This window comes from Takifugu flavidus, chromosome 7 (genome assembly GCF_003711565.1).
Source record: "Takifugu flavidus isolate HTHZ2018 chromosome 7, ASM371156v2, whole genome shotgun sequence".
Taxonomy (NCBI): domain Eukaryota; kingdom Metazoa; phylum Chordata; class Actinopteri; order Tetraodontiformes; family Tetraodontidae; genus Takifugu; species Takifugu flavidus.
In genome coordinates, this window is record NC_079526.1 from 13880090 (window position 1) to 13905558 (window position 25469).

At 44.5% G+C, this 25469-nt stretch overlaps 3 protein-coding genes, 1 long non-coding RNA gene and 2 other non-coding genes across 9 annotated transcripts; 1 reads left to right on the forward strand and 5 right to left on the reverse strand.

The window, feature by feature from the left end:
* The first annotated feature begins 26 nt into the window (after positions 1 to 26).
* mcoln3b (mucolipin TRP cation channel 3b) lies at positions 27 to 4149 on the forward strand. The gene is made up of 14 exons (XM_057038707.1): positions 27 to 180; positions 695 to 921; positions 1003 to 1170; positions 1352 to 1505; positions 1658 to 1733; positions 1973 to 2069; positions 2197 to 2296; positions 2371 to 2483; positions 2680 to 2829; positions 2905 to 3006; positions 3094 to 3216; positions 3297 to 3503; positions 3593 to 3720; positions 3803 to 4149. The coding sequence occupies exons 2-14, from the start codon at positions 697 to 699 to the stop codon at positions 3840 to 3842; spliced, it is 1683 nt and encodes a 560-aa protein (XP_056894687.1). The 5' UTR covers positions 27 to 180; positions 695 to 696; the 3' UTR covers positions 3843 to 4149.
* On the reverse strand, positions 4150 to 15223 carry LOC130528888 (G-protein-signaling modulator 2-like). Of its 4 annotated transcripts, none has more exons than XM_057038704.1 (15): positions 14979 to 15223; positions 11272 to 11493; positions 10096 to 10231; positions 9627 to 9766; positions 9063 to 9186; positions 8793 to 8908; positions 8341 to 8496; positions 7158 to 7266; positions 6790 to 6952; positions 6399 to 6496; positions 6112 to 6297; positions 5828 to 5987; positions 5323 to 5508; positions 5152 to 5252; positions 4150 to 5076 (listed from the first exon to the last, which is right to left on the reverse strand). In XM_057038704.1, the coding sequence occupies exons 2-15, from the start codon at positions 11490 to 11492 to the stop codon at positions 4912 to 4914; spliced, it is 2061 nt and encodes a 686-aa protein (XP_056894684.1). In that variant the 5' UTR covers position 11493; positions 14979 to 15223; the 3' UTR covers positions 4150 to 4911. The 4 variants fall into 4 exon arrangements, with proteins under 4 accessions (XP_056894684.1, XP_056894685.1, XP_056894683.1 ...); XM_057038705.1 differs by having other exon boundaries at positions 14860 to 15188; XM_057038703.1 differs by lacking the exon at positions 14979 to 15223 and adding an exon at positions 12058 to 12558 and having other exon boundaries at positions 6399 to 6493.
* Positions 15224 to 15816: 593 nt separating this feature from the next.
* Positions 15817 to 18426, reverse strand: LOC130528898 (uncharacterized). Its single transcript, XR_008951430.1, has 2 exons — positions 17081 to 18426; positions 15817 to 16861 (listed from the first exon to the last, which is right to left on the reverse strand). It is a non-coding gene; the product is annotated as an uncharacterized LOC130528898 (long non-coding RNA).
* On the reverse strand, positions 18282 to 18355 carry trnan-guu (transfer RNA asparagine (anticodon GUU)). The gene has a single exon. It is a non-coding gene; the product is annotated as a tRNA-Asn (tRNA).
* Positions 18427 to 18547: 121 nt separating the features above from the next.
* trnak-cuu (transfer RNA lysine (anticodon CUU)) lies at positions 18548 to 18620 on the reverse strand. The gene has a single exon. It is a non-coding gene; the product is annotated as a tRNA-Lys (tRNA).
* A 1590-nt stretch (positions 18621 to 20210) lies between these two features.
* On the reverse strand, positions 20211 to 25011 carry si:ch211-262h13.5 (uncharacterized protein LOC571127 homolog). The gene is made up of 7 exons (XM_057038715.1): positions 24725 to 25011; positions 24104 to 24214; positions 23765 to 23852; positions 22502 to 22668; positions 22270 to 22377; positions 21828 to 21914; positions 20211 to 20989 (listed from the first exon to the last, which is right to left on the reverse strand). Exons 1-7 carry the CDS (start codon positions 24947 to 24949, stop codon positions 20546 to 20548), a joined length of 1230 nt encoding a protein of 409 aa, XP_056894695.1. The 5' UTR covers positions 24950 to 25011; the 3' UTR covers positions 20211 to 20545.
* Between the last annotated feature and the right edge of the window lie 458 nt (positions 25012 to 25469).

Sequence of the window (25469 nt, forward strand, 5' to 3'; positions counted from 1 at the left end):
AGGTTCCAGCGTTGAAATGACGCAAGCATAAAGGTGAAACAGGTGCTCGCGTTCACGTGACTAAGCGCACCTTCCTCTGGAACCAGCACGGAAATCAAATCTGGGTCCTTTCAATGCGAAAATGCTCGACCAAACATGGGTTTTATTTAACGGGATGAACTGAAGAGGTCTCGGACACGGGTGAGCTGCACTCCCCCCGCCGTGTTTCCATTATCGGACCCTCTTTCAATCCTCGATAAATCTTTTACTCGGTCGTTTAAAATGAAGCTTTTAAAATGAGAATCGGGGTTTATTTCATCAGATGATCTTTATGTCCTCGTTCAGGTGATTTCTGTCTGTCAGATGTTTATTACATTGTCATTAAGTCATTGACAAGTCAAACCAGCTTTGCCCTTATGTTTACACTGACTTGTATTTTAAAGCGTGTTCCCTCAGAGAATAATGAATCCTGTCTAACATTTGGGTATACCATGTATTTTTGGATCACTATGACATTACATTGCTAGGATATACTCACGGTTTGGTTCCTTTTTTATATGAAAATTGAATTAATGTTCCATCCTGTTTGACAACCATCTCAATAATTACACAGTTTGATGTTTAAATTAACAATTACTGGTTTGGCATCTTTAGTCATATTTCGCAGGTATAATTCAGATATAGCCTCGTATTGTATGCGTTCTATAAACTGCAGACATGGAGGACTCTGGGAACTTGTTTGACGTGTACGAGACCAACGGCCTCCCTATATGGGACGCCCCCCAACACGAGTGTTGTGTTGGGGACCAGGACAATGTGGACAGGCTCAGGAGGAGGATCAAGTATTACTTCATGAACCCCTGTGAGAAGTACCGCGCTCGAGGCCGTAAACCCTGGAAACTGATGCTGCAGCTGGTTAAAATAGCCATCATCACCGTCCAGGTAGGTCTCCCCCACCCGGCCTGGGGCTGCGGCGTCGCCGTCTCGCCCGCTGACGCGCTTCTGTTTCCCTCCACCTCTCAGTTAGTGTCCTTCGGACTCAGCAACCAGATGGTGGTCACGTTCAAAGGGGAAAACCTGGTGACCTTCAAGCACCTCTTCTTGAAAAACTACGCTGACGGCGACACCGACAACTACGCCGTTTACAGACAAGCTGATGTTTATGGTTACATCAGTCACAGCATTAAACAGGTAGCATCGCCTCACATGGGATTTCAGTTTAACTTCTATACTGCTGGAAATCATTGTTGCAAGTTTATGACCCTGATTCCATAACAGGTAGACCCCGGACTGGACTTTAAACTGCTGTACTTGGAGGACATGATTGTGCAATAAAAAAAAAAATAAACCCAACAATTCACTCTGTTTTCAGTATGGAAACCTTTACAACATCACGCTGGGCAATCACGAGTATGAGAAAAATGGGGATTTGTACAGCCCGCTGACGCTGTGCCAGACGTTCTACCGGAATGGTTCCGTCTACGCCGGCAATGAGACCTTTGAGATCGATGCTGAAGTTGACACGGGTATGTATGGGTATGCTCGGCTTTATTCATGTTCTCCCATTTAAACAAGCGTTGTTGTTTTATTAACCCTGCTGGCATTGTTGCGTCCCACACCTACAACTAGTCAGGCCGGTCGGGTTTGATGCTTGCTGAGCTCTTTTTCCTTCTTCCAGACTGTGTCGAATTTTATCCGGATCACCACCCGTCACCGGAGGAAGTCATGTCACACTTTCCGTTGCATTTCAAAAGGTTTGCGTCTTTTTCTTAAATCCTATGTGTTCTTGTTCTTGCTACATACTGGGTACCAAAATCTGCATTATCCCAGCAAAGTCGATCCTCAAAGGAATGTTTAAGGGTCGGTAAGACTTGGTATCAAGGTAGAATTGGGTTTGGGGTAAGGAGCTGAGAAACACAATAGGCCTCTGAAGGTCCTCACAAAGATAGAAGTACAGTATGTGCTGAATGATTCTACCTCCACTCTCTTCCAGGTTGGTGTCCGTCACAGTCACATTTGTTCTCAAGGCCATAAATTTACAGACCATCAGATATCGGGAGCTGCCAGACTGTTACGACTTCACTGTTATTGTACGTTTATTTTTAAATGTGACACACAAACACCTTCTGGCCGCACTAACAACACATTAATGCGACCACTGAACAACCAGCGGATGGTTTGGCGTTTTAGTCCTTCCCTCTGCTGACCTTTGCCTAGATCACGTTCAACAACAACGCTCACAGCGGCAGGATAAAGATTGAGATGGATCAGGACGTGAGCATCAGCGAGTGCCGAGACTGGGAGATCATCGGAGCGTGTGAGTGTTGGGGAAAATCGTGGGAGAATTCCTTGTTTGGGAGCGCCTTCATTTTCAATTGCGTGTCCTTGCAGCCTCCGAAGTCCTCTACCTGACTGAAGTGTTCGACTGCGTCATCATCCTGACCTGCATCGCCTCCTTCATCCTCTGCACGCGCTCGGTCCTGACTGGGATTCGCCTGCAGTGTGTAAGTGAACGGATTCAAATATTAATAATAATGGGATTGGGAGGACAAAAACAAAAAGCACACGTGCGAACATCTACAGTAACTTCAAGTCCGAAGCAGCAGGAAAGGGGGTAAAGGTCGAGCAGTGGCTCAAATTCAGCACTTAGGTTTCCGAGTGGCGGTAGAACCCAGCTCACGCTCCTTGTGCCGTAACCAGGAGTACAGCCAGTACTGCAGGAACAGCAGCGGGAAAGACGCGCCCTGGTCCGACAAGCTGGAGTTTGTGAACGGCTGGTACATCCTCATCATCGTCAGCGACACGCTGAGCATCATCGGCTCCATCCTGAAAATAGAGATCGAGAACAAGGTAGGCGCCGACCCCAGCGACCCCCGCGCCGTCCGCGGCGCCTCCCCTTTGACCGACTCCTCCTACTTCCGTTAGGTCGTCACCAGCTACGACATCTGCAGCATCTTCCTCGGAACAGGAACCATGCTGGTGTGGATCGGGGTCATCCGCTACATGGGCTACTTCAAGAAGTACAACGTAGGTCCAGACCGCCGACGCTCGACGCTACGGTGGGCTTTTTTTGGTCATTGTTGATTGAGCCGAATGTGGTCGGCCCATTTTCAGATCCTCATCCTGACGCTCAGGGCAGCGTTGCCCAACGTCATCCGCTTCATCTGCTGTGCTGGCATCATCTACCTCGGCTACTGTTTTTGTGGCTGGATCGTCATCGGACCGTATCATGAAAAGGTTAGAAGGGCGAGTCGGGAAAGAAAAAAACGGCCGGAAGAATTTGGAGATGTTAACTGAAATCCCTTTTTTGGCCGTAGTTTCGGACGTTGAACACGGTGTCGGAGTGCCTGTTCTCCCTCATCAACGGGGACGACATGTTCCCCACCTTTAAGGACATGAACCAGAAGAGCAGCCTTGTTTGGGTTTTCAGCAGGATCTACCTCTACACCTTCGTATCGCTCTTCATCTACATGATCCTCAGCCTCTTCATCACCATCATCACCGACACCTACACCACCATCAAGGTGACTCCCGCACCCCCGGCAGCGCGGCGTAGACGTAGGACGGAGATGTTCTGGCACTAACGGGGGTGACTATCATCAACTTTCTTTAGCAACTGGACCAGAGCGGAACCCCAACGTCGGAGCTCCAGGAGTTCCTGTCGATGTGCAACGATCTGCCAAACTCTGGGGTCTACAGGCTGGAAAGGAGCAGCAGCTGCTGCCTGAACTTCATCTCCAGGTAGGTTCAAAGGTCAGCCATTCTGGTTACAAAGAAAGCTGAGATTTCCTCTCTTAAGGAATCGTTCCATGCTCCCTCTCAGGTTCCGGAAGGATGAACAGATCCTGACATCGGAGGCGTAACAGGCCGGCTCTTATGTTGGGAATCACTTCCAGTCGATCCAGGACGTGATGAATCTTATCGGTGGCAGAAAAGTCTACGTGACCCTTTAACCTTTCCTTTTTTTGTCTGGACGAGGGGAAGGAAGCAAATGAAGGAGCAGAGAATGAGCCATATCCCGGTGAAAAGAATGTTGGAACGTCGCCATGATGTAATCGTGTGCAATGGGGATGAAGGAGAAAAGAACAATTTTAAAAATGTATTTATGCTGTTTTGTTCCCCCAAAGTTTATCACTGCACAGAAACACGTTGAATATTGAAGATAATGAATCAAGTTTGAATCATTTTTTATGTAAATCTTGTTTCATCTCCCCAATAATACAGGTTTTTACACATCCTTTGATCTCCATAATCTGCGCCAAAAAAAGAAACTTTTTTTTTTTTTAATTTTGCAAATCATAGTCTAAAGACACCTTCACTAATCACAGGCACAGTAACAGCGGGGGCCTTTTAGTTCCCCCAGAATAGTTTTGTTAGCTTAAAAGCATCTGTTGCTTATGAGGTGTGAGATGAAAATAAGCCAAAATATAACGCTGTAAACACAAACAACTGCAGAATCTCAGACAGAAGTCCACAGAATGGTCTTTTTGTGCAACATCTTGGATAATTCCAATTTTTTGCTAGCATCCTTGGAAGACAGCATTTCCTAGTTCAATCACACACACACAGCGTTGGCTTGATGCAAGCCTCCAGAGTAAACAGACGTCAGTCAGAGCTGAACTGGAGGGTCATCTTGAGATGATGTGTGACATGATAATAGTCTCTTTCCCTTTAAAAATGTAGCATTCAAATGACCTAAACACAACACCGCCCTCTGTTTTTGTATTGTTGTGAGGCCCTGACTCTGTTAAACATATTTTGGCGTTCGTGGCGGTCTCGCTGGAACCTTGTCAAGTTGATTCAGAAAGGCAGGAATCAGGAATGCTGTGGATGATACAATACAAACTCTTCATTAAAAATGGAGGCCACTTCATCTGGTCATCCCGAGACCACAGGGACAAAAAAAAACAAAAAAAAAAACTATAATCCTGGTCAGTCCGGTTTAGACTGTGTGACGGTGGGCGGAGGAACTCGTTGCTCTTCCATCCTGTTGGACTGAGAACGCAGGATGAGACTGAAAAAGTCGTCATCTGGCACAGTTGGTCCGGCAGGAGTGGCAGATGGAGCGGCGCATCTCTGATCGTCCAGCCTGGAGCCCTGAAACGGCGTCAAGGCGTTGGCAACCAAAAGCACTCTTGAGTTGGCACACGTAAATCTGGATTTTTGTCTCACCTGACATTTTACAAGCATGTCAAAAAACACATCATCGCCATCAGGCTGCTCAGCTTTTGCTTCACGGTACTGGGAAGGCGTGTCTGTGCTGGCGGCCGGGGCTGCGTGGAGAAATGGGACCAGTTAAAATCGGAGCGGAAATCTCAGTTGCAACAGCGGAAATGGGCAGACCTGCTGGGAGGACTGGATCTGTGCTGGAGGTGGAGTGTGTATGAGGCGGGCTGGAGGTGCTGAGACGTAAGCCAGGAAAATGGCTCAGGCTGACTCGTTGGTCGTCCAGGCGACGGGCCTGAGAGCTGGCCAGCAGCTCCAGGAAATGACCAGGATCCTGCAATGGTGTTTCGCGCTCCAAAATAGCTAAAAACAGGTACAGTCGTCTGTTACTCGCGGTTTTCTACGAATAAATATGACTAAAACTATTTAATGCTTAAGAAAGCAAATAGAGAAGCAGAATATTAACAGTACTTAAGACAAGGGAAAATATAGTTCTAGACGAAAGGGGATGAAGGACGGCGTAACATTCGTCACACCACACGGATGTTTAAAGGCTCAAGGTTGTTGCATTCACACCATGGACCATAATATACAATATTTAATAATAAAACCATTTCTGTACACGTTGATGCTGCTTAAATAACATATGGTGTGAACACAGCACAAAAGGGCCAACACTCACATTTCCTTTCAGCAACAGGTGGGGTAGAGGAGGGAGAGGGGGGAGGGAGGCGACTTGGGGAATCCAGTAGGGAGCACCTTTGGTCTTCCAGCCTGTTGCCCTGGAAACGAGAGAGAAGCTCGAAAAAGCCATCCGCTCCAACGGTGTCCTGTGTTCCAGACTGCAGTAATTAAGTAAACAACAAAAATACAGTTAATGTTATTTTGGAAAGAAAATCTCGAGGTAACAGATCATTAGGATCATAAAGAAAAGAACCCATTAGCAAATGGGTTAGCAAAACAAACCTTAGGAGATGGGGGCGAATCCAGCTCGGGGCCCGAGTCCTCCGTGCTTGCTTCGTGCTTGTTTTTAGGAGATTTGTTATTGTTCTTCAGCTTCTTGCTTCTGAACCGATGGAAGAGGAATAACTTAGAGGAGGCCTTGATTGTGTCGCCTTTTGAAGAGTCGGGGAATGTGTCTGCGTCCCACTCCTGCATAATTAAGGTTCAGGAATTTGTAGCGAGCAACATTACAAATATGGAGACAGTTGACCTTGAAATGGGTCTAAAACCAGAGTACTCTCCACACATACCGGACTTGCGGACGTGTCTCTAGTTTGAGTTTTGTCCAGGTGCCGGCTCAGGTCCAGGTTCTCTTCACTGCTTCTTATCATCGGTGGATACTTGGCTGCTGAAAGCAAAATACCACAGACTCAAATGCTGACAATGAGTGAATTCATTCTTAAATCACCTGGATGCTGAGTTATTACCGTTATAAATGTCTCCCTGAAACTTAAATATTTTACATTCCATCACATGTCCAAATATAAAATCCTCCTAACTTCAGAAGAGAAATAAAAAGCTCTTGTAACAATGTTATAGCAATTTTTGCTAAAAAAAAAAAAAAAAGTAGTTATCTGATTAATTGTATTTTCTACTGTAAATGTATCTAAAAGCTCTGATTTTTGAAGAATGTAGATTTACCTGAGAGGTTGGGGTAACCCTGGAAACTTGCTGGCAGAGCAGGGTTGGTACCAATACTGCGAAAAATGTTTGTGTGGATATTTGCGTTGGACTTTAGGCCCACAACCAGCCGCAGATCTGACAGGTTCATCCTGGCTGTCACCTCTCCACTTTTGTCTCCAGTCTGTGAGAGCAACAACATAAATGTCATTTGTCTTTTTTAAAATGTATTTTTAAATGTATGTATGTTCATGTATTCAACAAATGTTGCATTCATTAAGAGACTGAGAGCTCCTGCAATCCTACACAGAACCAGTAGAGGGCGGTGTTGGTCTGATTGTCGTCACCACTTTCCCTCTGACGGAAGAGGTGAAAATATAAACAGTCACCTCTTTGGCAATTTCCAGATGTTTCTCAGCAAAGTACATGGCTTGCTGATGATTCCCCAGGGCGGTCTGGGCATTTCCTAGACTCCAGTACGCTCTTCCCTCACCGACTCTGCACAACAAGCAGGGAGAAACAGGCTGAGTGAGTTCTGCCGAGATTATGCAAGACGAGGGGAAGCATTTGTCAATAAACCGTAATCTTAAAACGGAATCTCACAACCCAATTTCTCATCTTGAACTCTTTAAAGACTTTATTTTGTTATACTTTACAGTCATTGCAAGTTAAATGACAAGTCACTGACTCAAAAGGTCTGAGACTATAAAAATAGAGACACTCCCACACCAGGAATGACATTGTCTTGTTAGCAGATATGTTGCATTCTTTTCTACTCAGACTTTATGTAATGGCTTTTTTCTGTGGAACATTTTGGGTCCGTTCACAAGGAGTCCATTTAAACTTGGTGTGTTTATTAAAACCTGTAAGAATCCTATCAGCAGCAGGGGGCCACATCACTGGGTAACATATGCAACTGCAAAACAATGTCAAGGAGCTTTAAGGCTCCGTGGGCTCCGTTATCAGTATAATGCACTGTATAATATGATGTTGCGTTTGTCAATTAGGTTCAGCTTTTAGAGGGAAATAGGTGATAAAACTTTGAATTAATTTTACACCATCAAAAAACAGACAGGTAAGGGAAGCCCACGGGTCGTCATTGCATGGAATTAAATGTTCTACCCGTATAAATAAAGGATTGCTACTATATTATTATAATCTGGCTTTTTAGTTTCCTTTACACGCAGTTGATGACCTTCCCAGGAAGATTTAATTGGATTTCATTTCTAATGCTAAAGTTGATAAGATTAGCTACAGCGAAGAGGTTTGATTTGCATTTCACGACATTGTTTTGTTCCACCTAGAAGGACGAATGACATCCATGATCCCTGCTGGCTAAGATAAGCATTAGGAAAGTTAGTTAGAGCTTCTATTCTGGTTGACTGAAAGTCAGCTGCTTTCTGCAGGAATCTGCAGCTGTAGAGGGCAGCAGCCCCAACTCCGACAGACTGGAGCAAACTTCAAGGCTCTTATTACTGTCCAAATACAAACATCCAAGAGAGGAGAATAAATGATATTAACGCCTTAAGGCAGAGGTCTCCCAAATAAGGTAGTGCAGATGGGACTCAGTACCTGTCGTTCAGGTTCTGAGCAATGACCAGATGTTTGAGATGGTAATCAATGGCTCTTTCATAGTCCTGGAGCAGAGTGTAGGTGTTTCCCAGGCTGTAACAGGCCTGAGCCTCCACTGCTTTGTCCTTCAAAAGCCTGGCCAGCTGCAGAGTTCTCCTGGGGGCAAAGCAGAAGAGGAGGAGGAAGAAGGTCAAAGAATGTCTAGGGCGGGAGCAGAGGAATGATAGTCATCTGCTCACTTCTACGGAACATTTGTCAGCAGCTTCTGAGTAAAAATGTGCAGGGAAGAATAAATCTGTTGTCGATCCTTCTTCTGTCAGTGTTCAACTTCAATTCATTAAAAACCAACCAATGATGCTTCAAAAAAGCTGCTAAGGTTTGTTTTTGGACACACTAGCATACTAAGTATCTGACAATGATCCCTAAAGGGCAAAAAGCCATTGTTAACTCACTTGTAATGACCAGCCGCCACCTCGAACTGACTGAGGAATATGTTGGCGTTGCCGAGGTTACAGTGGGCCCTCCTCTCAGCTGATTTATCCCCAAACTCTTTTGCGATGTGGAGCCGCTTCAAAACAAAGAAACTGATCATCATGTCACTGGTCAAAAAGCAAATCTAAAATGGCCATAAAAACCAAAATGTATTATGTTCAGAAATAGGTCCAGTCAGGAATAATATGGCCATCTGCGAGATTAATCGGAATCCCAACTCTTTACTTTACCTTTTCATGTGCAGCTACTGCTTTTTCAAATTCACCCAGCAGATAGTAAGTGTTACCGAGGTTACCATAAGTACGGCCCTGGGCAGCCTTATCGGCCAATTCCTTCACCATACTCAGGTTTGCTCTTTAAAATAAAAACAAGAGCACAAAAACATGTTTTCACGTTATACAGTACGTACACACAGACACTCAAATCACATAAAGAAACCGGAATAATAAATCAAATCTGAAGTTCATTCATAAATGTACATGAAATAATTATTCTAATTAAAACATTACTATCCATGGAAAAGATGAATTGTTGGGATGAATGTATGTAATTTGGTGATTCGGCAACACTTTCAGTCAGTGAAGGATTTTGCAGTTATTATGTTATATGAATGGAGATTTGGAGTATTTAGAAAAATAATAATAATGCAACGAAATTGTATCAGCTGACCAGATAACTTTTACTCGACTGTGGCCAGTCACAGGCTAACAGGCTAATCCTCACAAGCGGTCATCTGATGATGCTCAAGCTCTATTTTGATGTGTCCTGCAGCTATTAGACGGGTATGGGCTCACTCGTAGTACTGGGCAGCTTTCCTCAGAGCAGTCCTGGCCTCCTCTGAGAACTCTCCTGGCTCCGCTCTGCTCCAGCAGATGCTCTTGCCTTTGGCGTGGTAGACGTTCCCAAAATTATACAGTGCTCGAGCCTGCCCAACCTACAGCAGGCACAGCAGATTTTCACAGAAGGAAACCAGAGTGACCAGTGTTGTAATTATATACTTAAAATACACTGACACCAGATCTGATGGCTTGCATGCGGACTGACAAACTATTCTAGAGGCTGGCTGGCTCTCAGCCGTGGTGCATACCAGACCCGTGCTGCGGTGGACGTATATGTCATGGTATGATTGAAAACAAAGAGGGATCCACTTATTCTAATAAAATGGCCCTTTTAGTGATTAACTAAACTTTCAGATTGTAGAACAGTGGAAAGTCATTCAGTGTTTGCCAAGAACAACAAAAATACTCAAAAACTGTGACCCGCCTTATCGTAGATGGCTCTGGTTATGTCCAAATGTCTTTGGCAACACACCACGGCTTCATCGTAACGTCCCAAAAGCTTTAATGTGTTCCCGAGGTTGCCGCTGGCTTTGGCCTCCCCGAGCTCATCCCCAATTGTTCTGGAAAAGGATCAAGCAATCATTTATTATCGGACTGCTGAAGCACGACATCGTGAAATATCACCTCAGATAGTAATGGAGTTTGAAGTTTAAACACAATAATGTAATAAATGAAGACATTTCCAGACAGATGACAGCATGATGATCAGCGTGTGGGGCAGGAAGAAGCGCGGTTCTTAGATTGGACTGAAAGGCATCCGCAGTAAGAATTTTTATGATATTAAGTGGCGGCTGCTTGCACAGATAAGGAGCAGCAAGTGCAGAGGCTCCATGTCCTTTGTGCTTAAGGAGAGGTTGTGTAAAAGGGCTTTATCAGCAGACGCACAAGTGTTTCATTTCTCATAGTGGCGTCAAAGATAGATGGAACTGCACTCTTTACAGGAACTATGTGAGACAAATCTATTTAAAGTGATCATAAAAATAGCACCGATATGTCAGCAAACATTAAGGAATCATTATAAATATTATATCACCGACAACCAGTAGTCCTGCTACAAATTTCTCAGTCAGCCTGTAAATAATGTGGATGTTTTAATTTGGCGATTTGGTCGTTTGCTCCGCCCTCCTCCGTCACCCAACCAGGAAGTCAGTTGCGTTTGGGCCTCCGGGTCGCCAGTTAGCGCTGAGCTGCAGCTACGAGCGTCTGGAATCACCAATGTCTGAGGTGATAAACCTAAATGGCCTCATTATGATTCCCAAAGACATCGCGACAAAGTCAGAACCAAAGCAGGGATGTTTTAGGAGACAAAGTTGCTATTTGTTTCTCCCGGACAGGTAAGATTCAGCCAAGTTTCATGAACATCATTCGGATTAAAGCACGGCATGGTCATTTCAAATATTCTCCACCGTCGAAGAACACCACAGTCGCTCCTTGCATTGGACATTCCTGATGGATTCAGCTACCTAACTGGCAACTTGTAATCTGGGGGGAGGGAAGCGGGCCGGGACCACGCTCTAAATTATTTTGAATGTGATTGCAGTACTGGCATTGGCCACTAGATTATAAATAAGGTAGTTGGATTAAAATGCACCAAGTTTACCTGGTTAATGTCAGGTCATGGCGGTGATACTCCAAGGCCTTGTTGTACTCTTGTAGGTGGAAGTAGGCATTGCCCAGTTGGCTATAGATGGCACTGAGGATTTGAAGATCCTCTGTTCCAACCTGGATGGCCGATTCAAACAAGGACACGCCGGCACGGTAGTCGCCAGCTTTGCAGAGCCGCTCACCCTCTAGAGCCAGATCCAGACAAGATGACTCCATCCTGCAGGGAGGTGGGACAGTCTTTATACAACCATGTATACATTAAACCAAACTATTAATAGGAGCATTTTGTGCATGTTGTCAGCTTAAAAAGTCGGTCAAATGACTTGGAATGCAAATACGGGCTTTACATTTAACCACATAGACTAAGTAAACTCAGATGTGTGTGTGTGTGTGGTGAAAAGTAGGAATGAAACTTTATAACATCCACACCCTTTTTATGGACGGAGCCCACTCCAGCCTGTAATGAGAGAAAAAACAATCCCAGAATCCCTGTGATAGCACAAGCGCTGTATTGTGCAGATTTACAGGCCTGCACTTAACATATGTGACATTATAGTGTGGGACAGAAAGACTCACACATTTGATACATTTTTCTCTGGGATGTAACGATGGCTGGGCTTAGAAGACACGATCAGAACACATTAAACCTCTTCTAACCTGAGGAGTGCGTGTTGGGCTGCCACATTGCTCTCTAAGCCTCCGAGCTCACAAATAAGAAACCTTCAGAACTGGAAACTGCGACTGAGCTGGGAGTCGAAGCGAAGTGGCCGCGGTCACGTACCTGCTGCACCTCCCCTTTCTGACGCACTTCAGACAATTCGACATCAGCGCCATTTCTGCCTTGTGGATCACTTTCTGGAGCAAACGCAGCTCTTCCAGACGCTTGAATGCCTTGACTTCCACGTGCATACACATAACGCAGGCAGCCGATCTCCCCCCGCAGAAAAAGAAGACGGCTCCCTTTCCTCCCCCGCGGCCGTTTCCCGTGTGCCCTTCTGACCCGCGCTCAAAGCAAAGGGGATATAATCCGCTCAGCCTTCTCGCCGACCTCGGATGACAAGCCGTAAGACCTTCAGTTACAGCGAACACGGTTCAGCGTCCGGCGGTTGTCGAGCTGAGCCGTTGAGACAGGCTGCCATGTGTGGAAGCGCTCTCTCCGTCGCCACCAGAACCCTGCCCTAAGCCACCTGATGGTGGGTGTCACATTTAATTAAGCTAAACTGCAGATTTAATTATAGCCAGTTTAAGTGGCTCTGGTCAGCCTTTGGCTGAGGAGACCCCTCAGGAACCTTTCACCTTCGTGCCAACAGCTTGTTTTTTTTAAATGGATGTGTACATTTTCCACACCATTTTTGCAAAATACAGAGTAGATTCAACAATGATCCAATAGCGAACAGGAGCCGACAAATCATTTGATTCCACCGGAGTTTGTATTCACTCTGTAGCTGATCCAGAGAAATCCACTTGTGCAAATTAACTAAGCGTTCTGGGGCTCCGTGCTCTCCGAGGAAGCAGCAAAAGTTGCATCATCATGAGGTGGAGCACAAGGACTCAAAGGATCCACGTGACTGTCCACGAAGGCAGGCAGATCACGCTGACCATTATATAATCAGAGTGAAAGTTTGAATTGTTTCAACCAAATTAATGAGTTAATCTGGAGTTAATGAGTCACACCGGCCAGAAGAGATATTTTCTTACAGCAAAATGGGCACTAAAACAGAAATATTCTCTAATGCTGATGATTGAGGAGCAGGTACCTCACATCCCATCATGCAAATAGGCCCCAGGACGGTGTGTAAGTGAGGCAGCCATTTCCATCCTGCACTGCCTGGGTAATACTGACCTGATGAGGCTTGCACATCTGGATTTAACTTTACAGTGTGATTCAAGAGTGATCTCACAGCTTTGATGATGTCAACAGCTAGCAATCTGATGTTGTATTGTAGTGGTTTCAGGAATTTCAATAAGGTGCCGTGGTACTGTTAAAAGACCCTAAACAAAGTGTTTATGCTGAGCTCATTACTCCAGATACTCTATTCTGAGACATTTACTGTAACTGCATCTGCAATTCTATCTTTAAAGAATATATACACTCAAGTTTTGAATCATGCTGTGCAGATAAAACTGCTGCAGGACCTCAACAATGACAGCAGAGCATTTTGCGCATCCTCGCTTGGCTTCCACTGAAGAATGAAGACCACCTCCATCCCTTGTTCGATCCCTGTCCCATTTCTTATCTTCAAACTGGAGCAGAAAAACAAGAGCAAACATGTACCGAGCGCCCAGGTCTTGTTTGTGCCCAGAACATCTTAGCTTCCTGAGCAAGTGGCTGCGATGTGACGCAGATGGCACCGAAACAACACCACGAAAAGTCTTGTGTGAGGAAATGCCAGCTTGGAGAAGTGCAGACTAGTAACGGCTAGGAGGGACACTCTCCAAATGATCCCTGTTGGTGGAATTCCACAACACAATCCTCAACCGCAGAGGGACTCACGCAGCTCTTGCCCTGAAATTCTACGGACGAGGCAGAATTTTATCACCCGTGAACTTCCCAACTCCTGTTTAGCGATTGATGCGGAGGGGGGGTTTGTTTCAGTATCTTTCTCACATTCCACTGCATTGAGCTGTCCTGAACTTGTTTGGCTCCGGGTGGCTTGAATGAGTCCATTATCCAGTGACCTCATTCACCGACTGAAGTGTTTTCACCCAAAGTGCTGGAGCTGCAGCATTTTTAAATGTTTGCATCATCCGCTAACTCTCTCATGAGGGAAACATGCAAGACATCAGCAAAAACTGGGACAAGTTTGCAGTTAAATTTGCACCGATTGTGTCCTTCCTCTCACTGTGAGCGATCCACTAAACACTGAAGTCCAAAGAGGAACTGAGAATCCTGTCGAATCAAACATCACCAAATACCTTTCTTTTCACTTTCCATTAGTTACATTCTGAAACTACACATCTACACATGGTTTTACTTTTTGTTCCTCAGCAGAGGTGTTATATTATTTCTTCCACTCTAAATTCTGATGTTTGCACCGATGTTCGAAATGTGTGGAAAAGCAACAAACAGCTTCTTGCGCCAACATGTGTTTGTTTACATGTGCTGGCGATAATGTGGCTGCCAAAACCATAGTTATTCCAACAGAAACACGCCCATCAAATGCCCCTTAAATTAGGGGATGCTTTTTAAAAAAAATAAAAAATAAATAACGATCCTTTTGAAGAGAGATGAGACATGCATAATTAGTCTGGAGCCAAGCCCTGCACTGGTGCTACTGCACTTATGCAGGCGGGCTTTAAATGCAACAGGTCGATGCAATTTTGGAGTTTTTATGGAGTTTTATTGCTTTAGGCGAAAACGTGAGATGAGTGTCTGAGAACTCCAACGGTAATGAGTCAGTTTAGCGAGGACAAGTCATCGCTTGCTCACTGTCTGCCTGGACGACAGTGACGAGACACTCGTCTGTTGATGTCAAGTGGAGTGAAACGACTCAAAGAAACATAAAAACCGCAACGAGCTAATATGGTTGACTCCCAGTAAACGCGATTGACAACAAAAACATCCCAGAAATATTTCACCCACCTCAAACCGAAGCACGTAAACACACCAGCAACATGGCGTTGGAGTCGGAGAATAGTTTTACCCACTGACAACTTTTTAAACTGTCCCCTTTCCACTGAGGTGTTTATAAAAGTACTGACCCGTCCGTCCGTGGGTGACAAGGATCCGTTTGTCTCGGGGAACCGACGTTGGAGAAGCCACTCCTCGCACCGACAATCTGCCTCCAATTAGGATTCCACGGTTGATGCCTTCAAGTGGCGTCGGAAATGTTGATATTGCTACATAAACTACAGCCGGTGACCAATCAAAACGGTAAGAAATAAAGAGGATGCCGTTTGGGGGCGGAGAAAAGTTGAAAGGCCTGACTGAGAGAGCCTGGCTGAAGTAACGAGGTCGTCAAATTTCAATTTAAGGACAGCAAATGTTGCGCTGCCGAACGTAAAACTTACGCTTGAAGGCCTCTACTGCCCCCTGTTGTATAAAGCTGCTACGTGCAACTCGGATTAAAGACACGAAAACGTGTTACACACATGTTTTATATAAAATCCTGAAACAAATTACATTGTTTTCATTAGTCTTAAAAATGTAGTTGTAATCCTGTCACGTGCATGCAGATCTTTCAGATATATCTTTGGTACGTGGAGGGAGGCCCCTGGCAGTTTTCCTGTTTACGATCCTTGAGCCTAATTTACCCTCATTTGCAGCAGCAACTGGAGGCTCATAGGATCTTTTTTTAAAACAACACCTCTGCAGAAGCAATGTCGAAGCATTTTGAGGTAGACAAAGAAGCCCAGTTAAATGATAATTCAATTCTGACTACAATTATTCCTCAATAATCACCAATGTGATTGAGAGTTCTGGGGAACAATCATCTGTATAAGATGGGGAAGAAGGGGAAAAAAGGGGGAAGAAGAGAAGGAAAGACATAAGTTCGAATCCCACCCGGACCCAAAAATGATAGAATTATTTTTGTAGGAATGGTTTGTAAAACTTTTAATTTATAACAAAGAGAATATGTATGTACAATTGTGAACAAAATGACATTCACATTTAAGCATTTATAAAGCTGAAATTGTCAAAGAAACAAATCAAACCCCAATGAAACCTTGATACAACTATGAAATAAGATGTAAAACTTGCAGTGGAACTCAAAGGGCAGAACAGGCCACAGGGATAAGCATATTAAAAGTAACAATATTGCATTACTGTCTCATCTGCTTCAGCCACTGTTCCTTGGTGAGAGCCTCAGTGTTTGGACAGTATATTTTTCCTTTGTACTGAAGAGGGTGGCTGATGGTCCACTGGAGGGAACTGCAGGATCAATTTGCCGCACCCTCGGTTTTGCCTGTCCAGCTGTATTTGCTGGCATATGGTATGTGTGCAGCTGGTAACTGGGGGCTGCTGTTGGTACTGTGGCAGAGAGATGGGTTTTGTTTTTGCACAGGGCAATGGGTCAGCTGGCCGTTGCACACCTTGCAAAAGAACAGACACCTCCTGACCCTTCAGCCGCTGGTTATACCACTGCATGAGGGTGGTCTGGTTCACTACACGTTGAAGGGTTGTCTGCTGCATTAGCGTCCCATTGCACAGAACCAGCTGCCGGATCTTTTTGTAGTCCTGTAAAATTAGAGACCATCGAGATCGCTGTGTTGTCCTCTTTCTTTGGGGCTCGTGTGAATGTTGCACAGCCTCACGAAGATGGTCTCAATCAGGCGACAGCAGTTTGGCCACTGAGCTGGTGAACCACTTGAGCCAAGAACACACCGTTTTGTGCTTTCTACCCCAGGAGTGAGCACAGCCTTCTTTTTAGGAGACCTGAACCGCCCAGTTAGCACCGGTCCTGATGTCTTGCAGCATACACAATCCTGTCTTTGTCAAATTTGTCAAGACTCTGCCACAAACCCAGAATGGTGCCAACTTGTTGATTGTTCAGGGTCGATCCCGTCTGCTCTCGTAGCTCCACCAAGTATTCAGCCAGTTCATCTACGCGGTCCGTTCCAGGAATGCTGCGGTTGTCTCCAGCCTGGAAAATAAAAACTGATATTTAGGTTCTGTGGCATCACAATTTCCTTGTCACTACTTAAATTCTTGCAGACAGATAGATGTCAGGGACCCGACGAGAACCCAAATTAACAGGATAGACAGCAGACAGGATTCACCGGGGAGCAGGCAGGATAGAATAGCTGGGGAAGGTGGAAGGTGATCTATAGATCGACTGAGAATTTATTTATTTATCACTTACATCCTGTTGTGAAGAGGACATGGAAGAAGGAAGCTGGGGCTGAAGCAAAACTGTAGATGACTGAAGAGGAGGCACGGCTGGAGGTGGAGGAGGCACGGCTGGAGGTTTTTTGGTAGACATTTTCTGTCATGTTATAACATAACTCAGCTGCAGAGGGTACTTTTCTATCTGTAACAACAAAAAAATCTTACTCTTGTTTCACATAACATAATAGCTGACTACTTTAAACACCCTACTGAATGTAACAGTTCACCGTGTTAAGTTCTTCCGAGGGATTTTTATCCTGCTAATAGTTATAAATCTAGATAGATTATATCCTTTCTGTCTATACCTGAGGGAAAAATGTAGTCTGCTATCTGAAATGATTAATGTAAGTCGTTTTAGGTTGGTCGTTTCACCTGAGTGTAAAGGTCATGCCATTTCTTTTGTCTGTCATAACATAACATAATTTTATAACATAACAAGTAATCAGAAACGACGCAGTCCAGCGCACAACTGCCCAAGAAAACAAGCAATTTCATCGGCAGAAAAAAAAATACAACCAGCTAAAGCTCCGGCAGCAACTGCACAAACTTTATTGCAAAACTCCCGATGATCAAGTTACATTAGCGTTACAAATGCCTGACATGACTTGGACATATTGCATTAAGCATTTACGGTGATATTTTATGTGAAATGGAAAAAAAACGTAACAAATAACAGACCGCAATTTGCGCACGTACCTTGTCAAATTCCACGGAGATGTCCGGAATAAACAGCGGGCAGATTTTTAAATAATAAATCAACTCTAGGATCGATTGACTTTTCCAAAGATTGAGACCGCAGTTTAAGTTAAGGCGGGACGTCGAAAGATTGAATCGCGTATATGATTGGCTGTTGAAAGATTGAAAAGCGCAGATGATTGGCTGTTGAAAGATTGAAACGCGCAGATGATTGGCTGTTGAAAGATTGAAAAGCGCAGATGATTGGCTGTTGAAAGATTGAATGGCGCATATGACTGGCTGTTGAAAGATTGGATCGGCGACGCGACTGGCTGTTGAAAGATTGAGCTTTTCGCTCGTCGGGTAGGCCCAGGCTTTCATACATGTGAACAAAAACCATAATGACAATGTAAAAAATGCTGCATTTTAGCATTGTGCAAGTTAATCAAACAGTTTTAGATTATTACAATACTCACCCTAAAAATAGAAAAAAGCAACTGCGTCCCTGGGTGGGCTCGAACCACCAACCTTTCGGTTAACAGCCGAACGCGCTAACCGATTGCGCCACAGAGACGATGTTATCCATGCGTTTTGCTATAGGGGTTTTCACCGAGCTATTGTGTGATCGGTTTTAGCGGAATGAACTGTTGCAGGCGCAGCGTCTGGAAAAACAACCAAATATATGTTGCTAAAACTGATTTTAATGAAATATCCAAAACTGTGACTTTCTACGAGCGAGGGATTATCAATCTAAAAAAAAAATTAGCGCCCAACGTGGGGCTCGAACCCACGACCCTGAGATTAAGAGTCTCATGCTCTACCGACTGAGCTAGCCGGGCTATGAATCACACGCTCTAACCAACCAATCAAGTAGCGGTAGACAGACATCATTATCCCTAGAATTTTACTTAAATTGATATTAAAAAATAAGTATTTTAATTAACTTAAATCTACTTTACTTTTAAAACAAGGATAAAAGGCCAAATTTTTATTCATTTATTTTGGTTTGTTGGAATAGACCTTTAATTTATATCTGACCAGTCTTAGATGCCCCACTGATGTTGAACCTTCTCGTCTCGGCCAGTTTGGCAAAATAGAATCTCAAACATTGTCCAAAAATGTTTATGAATAGTTTTGATAATCAGTAAGCAGTGCTCAAGTGTATACAGTCGATAAACAACTTATTTAATTAGACATGTTTTTCTCTCACGTGTTCGGAGCGTGATGATATATTTCGGTAAAATTCTGATCGTGCAAAGCCTTCAACAAACAAACCGATGCCCATCACACCAAGAAAATAAGTATTCCTTTAAACAACGTTTAAAATTCCAAAATTAAGTAAAGGAGTTGAACTTACAAGTTTGCCTTGATTTTCACACCTCCGTACATCTGAATTGAACGGACCGGGGGGCGTTTATACGTTGGCCCAGGTCGATCTTAACTTAATCAACTAATCGATGCCCAACGTTTACACGACAACACAACTTCTGTTCCGTTTTTGCTGTAGTTTGTAGCACTGAACACGCAGCGATGCGAAAACGCTACCAAATTAGTTAGTTTCAGCGATTACGGGCATGCGCACTAGAGTGGCATGCAACTTGGTATGCGCGATTCGTCGTGGGCCATAGGGAGGTTTTTGGTATTCGTAGTTTTGTAGTTCAGACGCTCGTGGAAGCAACTCCTAATAGTCAGCTAAGGAAAACATTTGGTGCATTATACAGATTAAGAATACTATACATGACATGTTTGTGCCCCTGGCAGATAAAATATCATTTTGCGTGGTTTCTTTGTTTTAAGGCCTTTATGTAGAGGTAAAGTTGCCCATACATCATGGGTTCAGAGCCCCTCTGTCCTGCTTATATAAACGAGTGCTTTGCTGTCCTCACCGGAGTTCCTCCTGTCCTTTAAATGAAGACAAACTGCCGCATCGTGACTTGTGTGCTCTGCTGCGTCTCACTTGTGTTTGGTCTCCTGCTGTGTCCCCGTCTCTGCTCATATTCGGTAAGTGGTTTTTATAGGAGGCAGAGTTTCGGACCAGCTGGGGTTTAAAGCCGGAGATTCTGCGTTGATTGAAGATCAGATGTGGGATGCAGATGGTGACACTCCAGTCAGGGCCTCTGTGGTTTTTTGTTTTTTTTTAAGCTCTCCAGTTTCTGTGTTGACAAAAACCACCCTGGGTATGCTTTTAAAGCCTCGCTGAGATGTTTGTGTCCGTCTTTTTTCCACCTCAGCGCTATTTTGGCTCAGTTGTGGTGAAGAATCCCAATAAACCCCCATGTTCCCTCCCTTATGATCCCTCCCTCTTACTTTTGCAGTTTTGGGGTTTTTTTAGTTCACATTTCTCATTTATATTTTGGTTTGAAATTTCATTTTAAGTTTATTTTTTAGGTTTTGCTGTTCAGTGATCAATAACTAGAAAAATACATTAATCAGGGTCCAAAGATGATATTCACATTTATTAAGACTAATTATCACCTCCTTGTATACTATACTATACTATGCTATACTTGATATAGTAGACAGATTTAAAGTTATAATCTTAACATCAATAACACAGTAACTAATACTTTATGTATAACATACAGTACATACATAGTTTACAGTATTTAACATTTTACCCAAATTTTCATTGAAACTTTCATTGGAATATAATGTGGCAACATTAGCTTCTTCTGCTCTGTTGAGAATAATAATCACGGCTCTCGTTAGCACAAATTAAAGCAGTTCATCAGCCTATATCACTCATGAAACCATTAAGGCCCAGTTAGACTGTGGTGTATCGGGAAGGACCGGGACAGGATCGGAATGGAGAGAACCCGCTGGGGAACTCTGACAGGAAGACGGGGTCGTGAGCCTGGCGTTTCCTGCGATTGCGCCTTTGGTAACGGAAGTTGACAGGTGGTCGAAGTGCGACGGGGCCTCCGATCTCCTCAGAGGATGAATCGGAAAGACCTTCAGCGGACTCGCTGGAAGATGAGCTGTGGGGGACGGAGGGATTAACCACTACAGAGGGGTCACTAGGGGCAGGCTGGATGAGCGTTGGGCCAGATGGCGGTGGTTGGACAGCAGGGGGCACTGCTGGGTCAGTGAAAACAGGCTGCAGTGTGTCGTTTCCTAGGTCAAGGATAGTCGATGGGAAGGTCGGGGTCGCGGCGTCTGCAGGGAGGCCGTGACTCTGAGGCTGCACTGGTCTGAGGAAATCCACATTCTGCAGACAGAGAGACAGAACTCTCAACAAAGCCCCCTCCCGCTGGCTCAATCACACAAGCACGCAGACTACAGTGACGAGATAATCACAGCACACAGGCATAGCATTATAAATCTCACACCTACATTCAAACACATTCCACACAAAACACACTCTGAGCCGCAGCGCACAAGATATGACAGGATAATTATAAGGCCGGTGGCATTCACGCTGAAAGTTACATTAGCATTTTAAAGGTTCCGTTAGCAAGATTTAAAACAAAACCCAGCATAAAATATTCATCCAGTTTCAAACAAGCTGAAGCTTCTTCCTATAATGTGAAAAGATTAGCGTTTCATATTTTACTCACTGCCATCCGTATTCTGGTGTACTAAAACATTGTGTGGGAGAATGTACAAGTTTGAACCTACATGTTGTATATTATCAGAGATCAGAGTCCGAAACCGGAGAGCTTTAACGGCCTCCCTCTAAGTGTCTGAGCAAAAATCAATCTTCTTTTACAATCTCAACGCTAGTATCTCTACTCTGCATGCTCATGGTTGTAAATGCATCGAGAAATTTGCATCGGAGGTCGAAATTTTAATGTATTCATCAAAAGCGATAAATTATTTAAGTTATAACAGCAATACTAAAGTTTTTTACTGAGCCTGTTTGATCATTTAAAGCTACTGTTTGAAGATGTGCAGATTCCAGCAGCAAAAGAGGAAGAGCAGCATAAATATTTATATGAAATCATCTTTTAAGGGCGCATTTGTGTGTAAAGAAAGAGAATGATGTTATATATATATATGTGTATATATATATATATATATATAATATGTTTTATGTTTCATTTTACCTGAACTTTGAACATCTCACAGGACACGTGAACATCAGGATTGAGTTTCATGTTTCCGTGCACGGAGCCGACGCAGAATCCTGCTGTCTGAGAGGGGAAACGGGACGTTTTAAAATGGGTTTGGTGAAAGAATGAAAGAAAAGACAAGATCTGCTGCCATCACTCTCATTAAAATAATAAATATTGGAGCCTTTTAGTGCTGTTATAACTAAAATGGCTCCAGCGATGGTAAACAACCTGCTGATTGATGTTTATTAATGTATTTAGCTCATAACAGTGTCACATTGTCAACGTAGTAGCCAATTTTCCATTAATGTATCTGCTGTTTAAATTACACGCTGTCTTAAGTCCTCCAGTCTGGGATGTTTTTGTAATGTGATGTGTTTCACACCCGTTGATCATTTTTACATTTTTAGTGGACTCTCTTGATTATCTTTATTACCTCGGTGTCAGAATCGAGCGTCAGTCGCTGGCAGGTGCCTCTTTCCGTCAGTCCCTCTGGACACCCCTGGACCGTGTACTCCACAAAGCTGCTTTTCTCTGGAACGGCCTCAGAAAAATACAGAAGCATCAAAATGGCAGATACCACAGATGGAAAAAAATATCTGGTCATGTCAGAGTGTCAAGCAGCTCAGAAAAGGTTTTGGCACTTTGACATTCAACCTGAGTCAAACCTGCGCTGAAGCTCTCGTGATGGTCTTCACTCCGAGCTCGGCACCGCGGATGAACTGTCTCCTGTAGGAGGCCAGAGTGATGCGGGCGGCGTTCACGGCCTGTTGGCTCTCCACGGGCAGCAGGAGGGGGCAGGTGGGGCAGGTCTGCTGGAGCTTCTCAGGGGGGTCTGCATGGATCAGAGAAATATCCGCACTGTTGTCACTGCACACCAGGCAGAATTCAAAGTGCTTCAAATAAAACCATTAATCATCGGGCGTGCGTTTGACAAGGCTGCATCTGGTTTATTGATTTTTTTGAATTTGTATTTTCCCCCTTTTCTGTTCAGACGGTCACATTTCTGGAGAAATTGGCCAAAGGCCGTTTACCTGACAACAGCACTGGAATTTAAATGAGATCAATGTAAAAAAAAAAAAAATATCCATCCATCCATCCTCTAGCGCTTATCCGGGGTCGGGTCGCGGGGGCAGCAGCCTAAGAAGAGAAGCCCAGACTTCCCTCTCCCCAGCTACTTCTGGGGATCCCCCCAGATGAGCTGGAAGAAGTATGATGGATATTGAAAACTTTCCCCAGAAGAGGCAGAAAAATGGGTTTATACATCAATATGACCGCGAAAGAACGAGATCGCTGATACAAGCGGCTGAACTGAGTTTCCTCCGCAGGGTGGCCGGGCTCAGCCTTAGAGATAAGGTGAGAAGCTCGGACATCCGGGAGGGGCTCGGAGTAGAGCCGCTGCTCCTCCACATCGAGAGGAGTCAGTCGGGGTGGCTCGGGCATCTGGCTAGGATGCCTTCCGGATGCCTCCCTTTAGAGGTGTTCCAGACATGTCCCACCGGGAGGCGGCCTCGTGGCCGGGCCAGGACTAGGTGGAGAGATTACATCTCTCGCCTGGCTTGGGAGCAGCTGGGGGCTCCCCCGGAAGAGCTGATGGAAGTGGCCGGGGAGAGGGCTGTCTGGGCATCCCCCCTGAAGCTGCTGCCCCCGCGACCCGGATCCGGATAAGCAGGAGAAAACGAAACGAAACGAAACGAAACATCAATACGACCCGTCTTGCCGTGAGGCTGCATCGATTCCGCCTCCATTGAGACACCGATACTGATTCATTGATTAGGTTTTAATTAATCACATGAAAGAAACGTTCTTAGAAAAAATACGGAAAAGTGGTGATGCATCCGATCCTCACACAGCTCTAGTTTTTAAGATACATTTGAATTTGCATGAATTGTTTGCTTATTTGTTTGTTCTTGATTGTAAGTCGCTGTTACCTGGAACCAGAGTGCAGTCGTAGCTGTAAAGGTAGGTGTAACCCTCTGGTGTGTACAGCAGGGTGGTGTTACAGTTGCCAGAGATTTGCTGGAATAAGTAAAATAGGAAGAACCGTTTTGATTACTTTGTTATCTCAAAGGAGCGACAAAGTAAAAACCAGCATGTGGTATCAGCCTGAACATTTCAACATGATGAAAGTCAAAAAAGTCTATATTGATCCTGTAAATCAACAGATCTTGTAAATCAATAATCTTACTCGTATATGTTATAGAAGAGTCCTCACGTGTATGGTAAAACCAGAGTCATTTTTGGGGAAGCGTATATGCGTATTGACCTACTGTTTCCATGAAAGGCCTGATTTCGCAGCGTTTCCAGGGTTTGGGGCTGCCTAAGTGACATTTGGTCTCCAGCACATCCAGGTCCAGATAGTAGACGTTTCCTGCAGGGCCCTGGCACCACACACACACACACACACACACACACACACAAGCACGATCGATGAAGACCAGACGAAATAGACAAGACCTGATCTTAAGACCTGATCGATCCTCTGGTGGTGCTGCAGTACCTGAAGTTTAAAATCATCCGTTGTGTCCTCTAAATGACCTCTAAACTATCAGCATTCCTACGGGAAAGTTATGGCACAGCAACCTGTATTTCCTGTGCTATAAAAAGGATGTTGTGAGCCTGCAGATGTATCAGTCGGACTATATTTTCCCTGTTTCCTCACCATCATTGCACTGTGACCGATTCACTTGATTTCTGAGTGAATATGCATGTCATTAAAAACACGTGTTCTCATCACAATGATACGAGCACTGGCCACAGATGAATCAAGGTACATTTGCTCCCTGTTTTCAGGAAATTCTCCATATTCCACATAAGCAACTCATCCTCTGACAGAGGAGTACAACGACCGCAGGCGGTTTCCTGCGCTCTGTGCGTGCTGCTGTACTGACCTGAGCGTGCAGGTGGACATTTGCAACGCGGTTGAGGGCAAACTTGTACCCATCGGGGCGATCCTCGTTGATGTAAGTCATCGCCAGGCGAGACAGCTTCCCCACCGCTTTGTCGTTACAGGGCACGGGAGCAAGTTCAATCGGAGTCAAAGACAGCTCCTCGCTGTGCACGCACCCACTGTAACAGGACAGCATGAGCAGCAAGAACGGGCAACTTCTGTCCATGGTGGCAGAGTGGAGGGTGAAGTTTGTCCTCCCGTGTTTATGTTCAGTCTCTGCAGTGACTTTTGGAATTAAAACAAATGTTGACAGGATGACAGGGACAAAGTTTGCTTGACGTCAGAGAGGTCGGGGCAGTATTTGTGAATGGACGTTTTCCTGATTGGCTCTACTCGAAACTATTGAGGCAAATAGGATAAACGAGCATTTTATTTACAGTCGGTCTATTTGGATGCAAAAATTCCCCCAGCTGTTGAATTCTGAGTGCATTGGAGTGTGTTAATCCTGGACATGATATGATGCATATAAATCAGTGCATTATTCCACACAGGGACATGCTGAATATGCAGTTACAGTATTTTGCCGAAAGGGGGCACTGTGAGTCCAGTGTGCTACATCGAGGGAAAGTGTCCATCAGAACTGGGTTAATGAATTACCTGTGGCACACCTGTAGTTTTTCTATAGCTACCTGATAGATTGGCTTTAAAGTTGCCACAGACAGAATGTTTGTTCTTTTTCTTGATGG

What these genes read in the sequence shown, in the direction of transcription:
- si:ch211-262h13.5 (XM_057038715.1), bottom strand. Translation starts at nt 24,949, where the DNA reads ATGGACAGAAGTTGCCCGTTCTTGCTGCTCATGCTGTCCTGTTACAGT. An exon ending in TCAGGCCTTTCATGGAAACA is followed by an intron (nt 23,853 to 24,103) that starts GTAGGTCAATAC and finishes TACTTATTCCAG; the next exon opens with CAAATCTCTGGCAACTGTAA. An exon ending in TCACGAGAGCTTCAGCGCAG is followed by an intron (nt 22,378 to 22,501) that starts GTTTGACTCAGG and finishes TATTTTTCTGAG; the next exon opens with GCCGTTCCAGAGAAAAGCAG.
- mcoln3b (XM_057038707.1), top strand. Translation starts at nt 697, where the DNA reads ATGGAGGACTCTGGGAACTTGTTTGACGTGTACGAGACCAACGGCCTC. An exon ending in TTTCCGTTGCATTTCAAAAG is followed by an intron (nt 1,734 to 1,972) that starts GTTTGCGTCTTT and finishes ACTCTCTTCCAG; the next exon opens with GTTGGTGTCCGTCACAGTCA. An exon ending in CTGGGAGATCATCGGAGCGT is followed by an intron (nt 2,297 to 2,370) that starts GTGAGTGTTGGG and finishes GTGTCCTTGCAG; the next exon opens with CCTCCGAAGTCCTCTACCTG.
- LOC130528888 (XM_057038702.1), bottom strand. Translation starts at nt 12,191, where the DNA reads ATGTGTATGCACGTGGAAGTCAAGGCATTCAAGCGTCTGGAAGAGCTG. An exon ending in CAGTAGCTGCACATGAAAAG is followed by an intron (nt 8,909 to 9,062) that starts GTAAAGTAAAGA and finishes TTTGTTTTGAAG; the next exon opens with CGGCTCCACATCGCAAAAGA. An exon ending in GAGACACGTCCGCAAGTCCG is followed by an intron (nt 6,298 to 6,398) that starts GTATGTGTGGAG and finishes TTAATTATGCAG; the next exon opens with GAGTGGGACGCAGACACATT.